Source organism: Stegodyphus dumicola, chromosome 1, assembly GCF_044657685.1.
Source record: "Stegodyphus dumicola isolate Sdum_Otavi_A_Nest chromosome 1, ASM4465768v1".
NCBI classification, from domain to species: domain Eukaryota; kingdom Metazoa; phylum Arthropoda; class Arachnida; order Araneae; family Eresidae; genus Stegodyphus; species Stegodyphus dumicola.
Genome location: NC_140768.1, coordinates 39,428,394 through 39,441,213, shown reverse-complemented (window position 1 = coordinate 39,441,213; position 12,820 = coordinate 39,428,394). Strand labels below are relative to the sequence as shown.

Sequence of the window (12,820 nt, the reverse complement as noted above, 5' to 3'; positions counted from 1 at the left end):
GAAGACGATTGCAAAACTGTAAAATTTTGTGAATTAAAATTGAATAATTCTGGACCTAAACAGCAGAACAACTAAAAAAAAAAAAAAAAAAAGAAAAAGAAAAACTTACTTTTTAACTCTTTAAGAGATATCTTTATTGTTGAAATTATTTATTTATTGTTGAAAACGGCAGTGCTTGTTGGTTAGACGTACCCATCGCTACACAGCAAAAAATCATCTATTAGCACTTTCTGAAGATGAAATCTACTTCCCCCTTCCTTCAGGACCTTGCTTGACAGACGCATTCAAAAGAACATCGAACAGATTATAATTATCTGCGATTTGTCTGTTTCCATATGAACTCTGATAAATAAGTTAACTGATGACACTTGTACTACGGTCCCGCTTATTCCCCCATTTTGCTACACTACTTGCATATGGACACCTGTCTCGGAATTGAAGGGGAGGGGGGAGAAAACCATCCCCATCCTCCTTTGATAGGGAGGGTGAAAAAAAAACTCACAGTAGAATCTACATAGAACAGTTTGCAAGAATCAGAATCATAGGTGGTGTTTTTGGCGCGATGTCATCCGCAGATACCGAATAACCAACAAATACCGAAACTGCTGATCATTCATTCCACAGTGCCAACACTGAAATATGAAAAACCGGGAGTTTTCGATATTTCGGTAACGCCATTTCAAAAGAACTCAAATTTGACGTAAATTCACTCTATAATGCGTGATTTAGGTTAAAAATTATTTTAATGAAAAAATTTTAAAATTTATTTAGATATTTTAAATTTTACATTCTTTTTTCTAATTTCATTTTGTGAGTTTCTTACACATGTATACTGGGAAAATCCTGGAGAGAGAAAGAAAGCTTTTATTAATTCAGTTCTTTCAAATGCAATAAAAAAGAAAATTAATAATTAGTATACATAGCAATGTGTGGATAAACTTAGTCATGTACCATATATTCATGTAAAACAAAATTAAATAAAAATATTAACTGATTGAACACTGCTTGAACATCTATAAAAAATTCCACAAATGCCTACAGTAGATTAAAATATTTCAAATAAAATAAAATTTAGTAAGCAACATTTATATTGAAAATCAATGAGGTTAAGGAATAGAATGTGTGTGATTTAAGTTTTATCAATTCCATGAATTTCATTAATTTGTCGAAAATATTTTCCTTAGTAAAAGCTTAAAATTAAAAACTGGAAGATCAAAAGATGTGATAAGAAACTGGAAGATTTGCCAGTTATGGTGTCAGTATACTAAAATAAATAAATAGAATTTTCATGAATAATTTCATACTGGTAAAACTACCTTTTGATACAAACTGCCTCGTTATCGACTCTATTTCAGTTAAAAACTAAACTCAGTGGCGCAACAGCCCTAGTGGGCCACAGCCTGCAGTGCCCCAAAATCTGCTTTCTTGACCTCGGACCCGGGAATGCAACAGCCTGGGCAAGTGGTCAGCTTGTCGCAGGTCCTCTGATGTTAGCCCAGGAATTAAACCCCAGACCTGTGGTACTGCTACATGACACACTAGCCCCTTCGCCACCGAGCAGTCCTATTTCATTTAAACTGAAATTTAAATTTTCAATTTTTTTAATCTAAATGTTTTAGGCAGAATAAGACAGCATTGCCAACACAATAATTTAAATCTTTTACTTATGAATGAATACACTTTGACATTAATTAAATTGTAATTATTTGACACTCTCTACATAAAGTAATTGTAAATATTTATCATCGTTCAATCTAAAAATCTCACCCCTCACTTCCAAATTTTACATGACCTCAGAGTTTATGGCTGCTGTATATTTACAGAATGGAGGGAAAGAGAAATACGACACTTGAATTCCATTTCTCTACCCCCTTTGCCGGAATTGGGATGGAGCTTAAGCTGACAGCCCTTAAGTTATTTGCCTGAATAAAAAAACTTATTCAAAAAATTTACATGAAACTAACTAGGTTCAAAATGTTGGACACTACCAATATTCTTACTAAGTATCTACTTCAAAGCAATATACATTAAAATAATTAGCTAATATATCATTTAAGTTTTCTTATTTTATGACTGCTTACTTTTGTTCAGAGTTTTTAATATCACATACTTTTCTTAGATTCATAAATCACAGTGCATTTGTGATATCTGGCGACTGTTTGGCGATCAACAGAGCATGCTTGGCGCAGGTAGCTCTTCTTCGAGAAGGGTTAATGTATTTATTAGGAGTTGCATGTTAGCCTCGGAAGAGGAAGGTAGTAGATTGTACTATGCGGTAGGAGCGACGTACTGCTCTGAGTAACTATTATATTATGCTTTGAATTATATATTTAATAAATGTTTGTTTCGTCTTGCTAAATGGTGCCTTATTAAACCACGAAGTCATCACAACACGCTCTCTTACGAGAAAACCAGAGAGGTTAGAAGCTTAGAGCGTTGAAAACGGAAGAGGCGTAAAGTTAAGCCTAACTAACGAAAGAAGTGTTCATTTGCAAAAGAGAGTAAAAACGTGAGAATTATTTAATCGAGAGTTTGAAAGGCTTGATTCTAAAGGAAAATAGAAGAAAATGTTCAAAAACGCAAAGAAAGAGGATTTAGTAACAGTTCTATTGGAAATTGGCGAAGAAGCATCCCCAGATTTGAAGCTGGTAGAACTGAAACACAAACTCCAGAATAGCAAGGAATACATCGAAGATGCTGATTTCGTGAAAGAAATTCTGATTACTACAGTGGAGAATAGAAAAAGAAAAGAAGAAATGGAAAGAATGCAAATGGAAGAAGAAAGAATAAGAACAGAAAGAGAACACGAAATAGAACTAGCGAAGAATCGAGCAACTCAAAATGAAGGAAGTAGAAGTCCAACACCTTTAATACAAAACACAGAACGAGAAACCGAAATTTCCCTGGACAAGCTGATCAAAGGAGTAGAAACACTGACTATACCAGTACCGAAGAGAGCAGAAGAATGGAATATATTTTTCGATTCTATCGAAAGAGCATTTAAGCACAAGAAGGTTCCTGAAAAATACAAATCAGAAATATTATTGAAATTAATTGGAGAAAAAGCTTCAAATGTTCTTGTTTATATAAAGGAGGAAGATCTGCAAAATTACGAAAAAGTGAAAACTCTTGTTCTGAAGGAATATCAACCTACTCCTCAAACCTGTTTAGAAAACTTCAGAAAAACTAAACGTTATTCCGGCGAAACGCATATCCAGTTCGCTTCAAGACTAACAGCTACATGGGACTACTGCAAGTCAAGAGAAGTAAAGGATTTCGAAACACTCAAGGAGTTAATTATTTCCGATAAATTATTCCAAGCATTAGATGAAGAAACAGCTGCACACGTCGCAATACGCCAAGGAAATAAATGGCTGAAGCCTCAAGAATTAGCTACAGAATGTGATATTTATTTCACGGCCAAAGGAAAATCTTTCGACGAAGTTCGAAATGGAATTCACCGAGATTCCTGGATACAACATGTGCACACGACAAATATATTCCACCACCCATGAGAAAAGAATATCCAAAACACGAAAGATTTCACGCGAGAAGAAAATAATGTTATATTTGTGGAAATTATCAACACATCGCGAGAGATTGTCCAGACAAAATAAGAAAGAACGAAACTGCAGTAAATAAGAAGGGAAAGGATGATTCCAAAACTCAAAAAAATTCAAACAGAACATCAAAAGAAGAAGCCATCGTAGCTAAAGTAGACTCATCCCATCTACGATCTGAATTCGCAGAACGCATCGTTCAACCACTGCAAAAAGTAGATATTTTTATTAACTCTGAGAAAATCGAAGCTATCGTAGACTCTGGAACGCAGATAACGATCGTACATTCATCGCTCATTCCAAATTTAGAGGAGAGAGAAGGAGGTAAAATATTGCTAACACCTGCTTTCGGACAACCAATTGAAGCAAAAGTTTGCCGTGTACCTATTTACCATAAAGATCATGGAAGCAATATATTTAATTTTGTGGATACATTAATTGCAGTGACTGATAAGCTAAATGTGCCTTGCCTAATAACTTCAGAAATATACGAACTGTTGATTAATCCTGCGGCAGAAGAACCAAACGCAGAAAGAAATAATTACCGAAGCGAAAACTTACAAACTTTATTCGCCAATGCACAGTCAAACGATAGCGTCGATTCTCCCCCGCTAATGCTTATGGAGGAGAAAAACGAAGAGGAGGAAGGGAAGAAGGCGAGTGTTTATGTAAACACAGACTTATCGTCTGCTGAACGCCTACGCGAAGAGCAAGTTAACTGTCCCTCACTGAGAGAAGCATGGAAGCTAGCAATAGAAAAAAAAGGAAATTATTTATTTATTGATCATCTTTTACATCACCAAGAAAAAATATTAGGACAGAATGTTTTTCAGTTAGTGCTTCCACTTAGTAGAAGAGCACAAGTGTTGGAATTAGCACACAGTTCCATTTTCGGTGCACATCTTGGGATAAGAAAAACAAAGGAGCGAATACGATATTCATTTTATTGGCCTGGATTAGCACAAGATGTTGAAACCTTTTGTAAAACGTGCAAAGATTGTCAGTTGAAAAGTCCAGAAAAGCGATCTGACAAGATTCCCATCACACCAGTCAGAAGGCCAGGATTACCTTTCGAAACAGTTAACATCGACATTATTGGACCTATTGAACCTTCCTCTGCTAGGAAACATAAATATGTGTTATGTCTGGTAGATCAACATTCCCGATGGCCAGAAGCCATTCCACTGAGAAGCTTGACAGCAAAAGCCACTTGCGACGCGCTTTTGGAGATTTTCATGAGAACAGGAATCCCTAATACAATAGCTAGTGACAACGGAAGTAACTTCGTTTCAAAATTAACTAAAGAATTCCAGAAAAGACTAGGTTCTCTACACCTGCTTACAGTGCTTCAAATGGATTAGTAGAAAGATGGAACAAGTCCTTCAAGCAAATGTTACATCATGTCATCAGGACTGATCCTTCGAATTGGGATAAGCACATCCCATACCTGCTCTTTGCATACAGAGAAGCACCAAACTGCACCACGGGTGTCTCACCATTTCAGCTGATGTATGGAAGACAACCAAGAGGTCCTTTAGCAGTACTGAAGTCTTCATGGTCAGGAGAAATACCTATACCACCTAATCTAAGTGAATCGGCAGTGGATTACTTACAACTTTTAAAAATAAGGTTAGAACAAGCAGCCGAACAAGCCAATTTAATTGCAAGTGATAAACAACAAAAATATGCTGAGTACTTTAATCGGAGATCAATACCAAAAAATTTCAAAATCGGAGAACAAGTTTATTTACTCATACCAGATTCAAATAACAAACTCTATGCACGATGGACTGGTCCAGGAGAAATCGTGAATCATTGCCCACCTCATTCCTATAAAGTAAAACTACCTGATGGAAAGATCAAACATGTTCATGCAAATAAAATTAGAAAATTCCAAGCTAGTGTCAATGCAGTTGGAGTGATATTTGAAAATGAAGAAGAATTTGGAGAAATTATAACTTTACCAGGAAAAGATCTCTTGACCCCCCTGGAAGATTTTAAAATAGATGCAAATCTGAATTTAGAAAATTTGAATCCGCAGCAGAGAAGAAAATTGATAGCTCTTATCAACAAACACCGAGCACTATTTACCGGAAAGCTGAAAATAGCTAAAGTTGAAGCTCATAAAATTAGATTAATACCCAATATGGAGAGGAAGAAACCTTACATTTATAGGATTCCTGAAGCATTGAAACCCAAGGTCGATGAAGAAGTAGAAGAATTATTGAAATCGGGACTAATAGAAGAAAGTAATGCAGAAATAGCTCATCCAGTAGTTTGTGTAAGCAAAAAAAAATGGAGATATCAGATTGTGCTTAGATTATCGAGCTTTGAATGCAGTGACGAAGCCAGATGACTTTCCTATGCAAAATGCCATTGATTTAATGTACAGTATAGGAAGAGCCAACGTCATAACAACTTTAGATTTGCTGAAAGGATATTGGGCAATTCCCATGGAGGAACAAAGTAAAGAGTACACATCGTTCAAAACTCATCGAGGTCAATATCAGTTTAAAGTGCTACCCTTTGGATTAAGGAACGCAGCAGCAACTTTTCAGAGAGTAATGAATAACGCGCTGAAAGAATTTCAACAATTTTCAAGAGCCTATATTGATGACATAGCTATATTTTCCACGGATTTCGACACTCATCTCCAACATCTGGATAAAGTTTTTACCAAATTAGAATCACTTGGATTTACTATCAATTCGAAGAAATGTTCGTTTGCAAAACCTCAAATTAAATATTTAGGACACATCATTGGATCAGGAAACATCAACCAGATCCCGAGAAAATAGAGGCAATCAAGAAGCTGGAAACGTCGAAAACGAAAAGAGATCTTAAAAGTCTGTTAGGACTATGTAATTATTATCGCGATTATATCCCAGGGTATGCAGAGATCGCCTACCCACTCACAGAACTCACGAAAAATAAACAACCGGAAATACTTGAATGGAAAGAAATTCATGAGTCAACATTTCAACAACTGAAGGAACGATTAGCGATGTCATCGGAGCTGATCACCCCAACACTGCAGGATCCGTTTGTCATTCATTCTGATGCATCCCAAATCGGAATAGGTGCATGTTTGTCACAGCAAAGGGGAGAGAAGCAATTTCCCATCTGCTACGCGAGCAAGAAATTATCGAAACCTCAACAGAGCTGGCCGACTATAGAGCGAGAAGCTTATGCTATAGTATGGGCATTGAAGAAGTTTGAACCTTGGATATTCGGTTCATCGGTGAAAATTGTGACTCATCATAATCCTCTAGCCTTTATAGTGAGAAATGCTCCGCAATCGTCCAAATTACAACGATGGGCCATAGCTTTGCAGAAATATAATCTCGAAATAGAACATTGCCCTGGAAAAAAACTGTCAAACGCGGATGCATTATCCAGACTTCCCACTTGTGAACTTTGAACATTAATTTACTGTTCATCTTCACGAACATTTTGTATAGTTAATAATTAGATAGTTTCTTTGCTTTTCATAATCATTTTACAATTTTGTGCAAATAAGATGTTTATGTAATTTGAAATAGATAGAGAAATTATTGGATAACAAATATTCAAGGTAAGTGGTAAATTTAGATATTTGTCTCCCAAGGATTTAAATTATGCTGCAGCATCATTAATTAAAAGGAATGTTAAGAATATAATTTTATATATATATAAGAAACTTAATAATTTTACTGTCATCATTGGAATAATACTAGGGTATATTTTAACATGTTTATAAAAGAAAATATCAACTTGGTTTAATAATTTTACTGTCATCATTGGAATAATACTAGGGTATATTTTAACATGTTTATAAAAGAAAATATCAACTTGGTTTCTTTGAATTAAGAATTGATAAATTGTTACAATAATAATAAGGTTCGGAACAAGTGAAGTTAAAAATGATTTATCTATGTTTATATATAAAAATGTGTTATCTATGTTTATGTAGTAAATTGAGGTATGTCTATAGTAATTGAGATTTGAAAATTAGGATAGAATGTATAAAAGTATATGTAGTTTTTTTTTCTTTTTCACGTTGATCGCAAACAGTTGCTAGATTTTAGTTTCCAGATTGCTGATTGATTTGTGTAAATAATATCAACAACAATCTTACGACGGGGGTGTGATATCTGGTGACTGTTTGGCGATCAACAGAGCATGCTTGGCGCAGGTAGCTCTTCTTCGAGAAGGGTTAATGTATTTATTAGGAGTTGCATGTTAGCCTCGGAAGAGGAAGGTAGTAGATTGTACTATGCGGTAGGAGCGACGTACTGCTCTGAGTAACTATTATATTATGCTTTGAATTATATATTTAATAAATGTTTGTTTCGTCTTGCTAAATGGTGCCTTATTAAACCACGAAGTCATCACAGCATTAAAATCACGCATTATAACCTTTCCTATTTTAAACCTCAGCATCTCTATATTTTATTGCAATTAAGAGTAAAATAAAAATTAACATGATATTTAACAAAATAAGCTACATATATATATATATTTAATTTATTATATCATTCAATTCATATTATTAATAATACTCTATGCATATAATTAGGAAAACATGGGAGGGAAAAAAGCTACATGTATTTTAAGTGCAACATAAAAGGATTTTATCACACATTTAGTGATGACAAGTAACAAAAATTTGAATTGAATCAATTCAAAAACCAAAGGAACATAAAGCAATAATTTACTTTCTTTGGAAAATGCATTATTATATATATATATATATTATTTTACATGGCACTGCAAAATCACAGAGAAGTTTGAACCTATCCCTTCTAGCAACAGTTCAAAAATAAATAAATAAAAATAAAAAATTGGGAGGAAAAGTGTGATTGGATTATTTTAAGTAAAACATTTAAATAGGCAATATCCCTCAGCTCCATCCCAATTTTGACTGAACAGCACCAGAATCCATAATAGAAATAAATATATGTTTATTTAAATTTAGTTTATTTTTTAAGTGTTTTTTAAATTAAACTAGAAAAAGGATAGAAAATATAGATAAATGCCAAAACTTCAAAAAAGAGTAGTTCTTTATATTCATAAACTAAAAATAAATATTTAAGAAGTGAATAAAAAGCTCACAATATTCCCCTCTCCTGAACTGTGAAATCCCACTCCTGATCTAAACCTTAAACAAAAACAAAAACAAAAAAAATGTTCCTAAAGTTTCATGAGTGTACAAATAACATTTATCAGTGAAATGTACCACTTGCATTTTGAAATGGAACAGCACTTGTAGTTCCTCAGAGCTGAGATGTTCTGCATTTGACTTAAAAATAAAATTTAAAACTTTCAGACTATTTTAAGATTTTCAGCATACCACTAAATTCAATATACTATTACATCAAAACAGTCAACTAAAAATTAAAATTGCCTGAAATGATTAGAAATTTCTTTAGAGATGGCAATGTTCTATATGAAATACCAACATATATGACAAAAAAATGCAAGTGATGAGTTAATAAAAACATGCACTATTAAAAATAAAAATAATTAAATAATTTTACTGGAAGAAATTTAAAAATAAAAAAGTAAAATATATTTTTGAAAAACAATGTTACACAAAAATAAAAATATTCTTGAAATTTCTTCCAAGTTTATTTTTTTATCAGTATTAATGAATAACAGATAAACATGCTACAATTGATTATTATATTCTTGAACATAATAATATAAAATGTTGATTCAGAAGTCAAACAACAAAAATCAGCGTTAATTCACAAAATTAACAAAAACGCAACAACAAAAATAACACTGATTTTTGTTGTTTGACTTCTGAATCAGTATTTATTCGGCGTGTTATTGTGTCTTAATAATATAAAATGTTGCTAATAATATTAATTTTGAAAATGAGAAAATTATTTTATAGCAAATGTTGCATCATACATGGATTCCAGATCTGTGAACTAACATTTAAGTTTTAAATAATAATAATAATAATAAATGTCACAAATTCCATGCTACACAGGTTTAAAACGCTCTACTGCAAAACCATACATTTTGTCAATTATAAGTTTTTGTAATTCACTCAATATTTAGAAATATATTGGATTTTTATAAAACTCACAAAATTGCAGCAAAATATTTAAGAACAAATTGTTATGGATGTGAAGTATATTTTGTTTGAAGAAAGCATCTGCAATTTTATTATTAGCGGAATCAATGCTACCACCAATTACTTTTGAAGTTACAGTTTACAAAAATCACATTTTTAAATATGATCTACACACTGGCATGATTTTAAGTTATAAGATTTAAGTAATACGTGAAATTCAAGCATTTTATATTTTTCCTTAAATCATAAACAAAAGAAAAATTTTTTTGTTGAAATATCAAAAGATATAAATGAATGATTTTGGATAAGATGGCAATTCATAATTGAAATGTTATATTTTTAAAATTTAATCTGAAAATGTATTTTATTTTATATTTCTAAAAATGCTTACGAAAACCTAAATTTACAAATTAATAGCTATTAGTATCTTGCATATATAATGTACACTACTTGAACTTTTCCATGAGATTATTCCATACTTGTATTTTCAGATTATGTTACCAATATTTCTTCTTCACAAGTTAATTGACAAATAATTAGTCTTTCAAATTTAATTATCAACAGCTTGATTTTTTAAGCCAGTGACGCTTGATTTAAAACACATTTTCATAATTAAAAATAGCATTATTCAAAATACAACACTTTTACAAACTTATGGCAACTCATACAGACTTCTAAAATAGCAAATTTAACAAGGTATCATTCATTTTTATCATTAAAATATATGGGCATACTTCATGCCAAAATATGGCCATGTTTTATTTACATTTGTGTAAAATTTTATTACTGACATAAAATTAAATCTCTTTCATAATTATAACATAAGTTAGCTCAGAATAATTAAAATTATTCAAAGTTACATGCATATATATAGAATTTCAAAACTGACTTTGATCTGAAGACAGTATAAAAGCATTTTCTGATACATACAATATGATGCATTATACCAAAATTAAACATAAAGTTTAATAGTAATACTAGATATGTGATAATATTTGCATTCAATTAGGAAACAAAGTTGCATAATAACAATCACAGTTTACTATATATATAAGGATATTATTTTAAGCCCATGCTATGACAGTAAAATGTTAACTAATCTAATTAATGAAACTGCACGTGTCAGGCTCTCTCTCACGGAAAACAAATGCTAGGATTATCAAAATGTCTTTACTTATTTATTTTTTCATGATAGAAGTTTTAAAAAATAGCTTCCAACATCTATAAATTAACATTTTTATGAAACTATACGCTTCAAATTTTAAGCAAACAATATACGAAATTACCGATAGTAATAGATTGCACGTACCTTTAATAGAGAATTTCATAAATTTAACATTTACTTCTTCAAATACATGGAAAAAATTAATGAAAAAGTCAGTTCTGGCGGAAAAAAAAGAGCACAAAGCGATGAAAAAGAAATGAGTTCAATTGAAATGACTTAAGAATTAATAATAAAAGTTATTTTTTGATTAAAAACAAACCAAAGATGCTTAAATTGCGGTTTTATTAATGCAAATGCTTACAAGACGATCTTTTACTCCCGGCCTGTAAACAAACTTTGTTTCGATCTCTTCTAAAATAAACAAAACAAACGGAATGCTCGTGTTGTCAAAGACTTACCTTTCCCTTGGGCTGCTTCCGGTGTGCTGACCGCTGTATGTTTGAAGCTTTTCTTCGCTAACAGCAAGTCTACTAATGCGTTCATTGTGAGACTCAGGCTGTAAAACATTCTTCTTAGTAGATGAACTGACAGAATTCACTGTTTTCACTGCAACGTTACATTTCACGAAATCAGTTTGTAAACTTAAATTATATATTCCTATTTTAGTGTCTCTATGAGTGCCATCCAATGAAATATTTGATAAAAAGCTATAGGCTGCTAACCGGCGACGCGATTTTTGCCTTTTACTGACAGTGCTCATACCACATGCAATTCCCAGATCATAAGAAGACACATCACACACAGTTAAATCGAAATGTAAAGTGAGAAAAGTTGAGAAAACGTTTCAATCCATCTAACAAGAACCTGTGGCGCCATCTATGAGTGATTATAAGAGTTCCATCCATTTTCCTAAACAATGCTGGTAATGATTATCATTTCGAAGAAATATTTACTAATTTTTGTTGGCTGTTGGCAACAATATGATATGCACCAATTTTCACTGTTATGCGAAAGCAATTAAATTACTAGTCTAATGTTCATTCAAAGGTATAGAACAAAAATAAAAAATTAATGATTTTGATATAAATAGCAAATGATAAAATTCATATTATACCTTTTAAACTATGAAAAAATTAATTACCTAAATTATTCATTTATTCAATTTCAAATGTCACAAATCGTGCAAAAGAATGATTGTCATTATTTATTCTCAAGTTTTTTCCCTCTTGGCGAAAGTAATTTCGCATAAAAAAGATCCTACTTCTTTGCTCCTCTTTTGAAAGATTACGTAATTCTCTTTAGATACTGTGAGTAAAGTTGTGTTGTCAAACCTAAGACAACGATCTTGTATTTACTTAAATGTGATGCATGTGTATAAACGTGAGGCTTTAAAAAGCTGTTATTATAGTTATCTTAGAAAGAGTAATAGAATTCTCTCCTTAGTATGCAGATGAAGAAAAGATAATGAATGCCCTAGTTTTTTTCCTTCGTGATTTAACAATAAGTGCACAGGGACAGAAAATGTAGCGTATTTAATCTATTGCTTTAAAATTAATAAATAGATATTATTAACTTTTTTAACGTTGTAAATGCTTACAATAATAACATCTTCTCTTCTAAATTAAGGCTATTTTTTCTTGCACAATGTTTTTAAGACTTTTTTTTTTTTTTCCAAATTTAAAACTTTTATTTCTTTGCTGCGAATTGCGTCTTTGCATGACGTAGCCATGTCGACATGGCTACGTCATCACACCTCACTTCCTGCTTCAGGGAGAAAAGGTGTATGAACTACATCTTCTCTTCTTACCTAAAAGCAGAATTAGAAAGATCAATCTATCGACTTCTACACTACAAAGAAGACCTTCACACTAAAGAAGATTTACATCTATCCTATGTCAGCATAGAAAGCCTCCAAGATCCCCCTGACTTACACCCAGGAGATCTACCCATCCTTCCCTGGTGCAAATCGGCACCCTCAGGACAACAAAGAGAGATTTTCTCTGACGGTTCAAAAATTTCAGGACGAGT

General features: G+C 32.3%; 1 protein-coding gene across 1 annotated transcript in view; it reads right to left on the bottom strand.

The window, feature by feature from the left end:
• The window catches only part of LOC118183416 (CDK5 and ABL1 enzyme substrate 2-like), a 77,048-nt gene extending 65,443 nt beyond the window's left edge, over positions 1–11,605 (bottom strand). The window contains exon 1 of the mRNA XM_035352936.2: positions 11,251–11,605. Coding sequence (XP_035208827.2) covers positions 11,251–11,552 — 302 coding nt within the window. The 5' untranslated portion in view covers positions 11,553–11,605. The remainder of the gene's footprint in view (positions 1–11,250) is intronic.
• Positions 11,606–12,820: the final 1,215 nt, after the last annotated feature.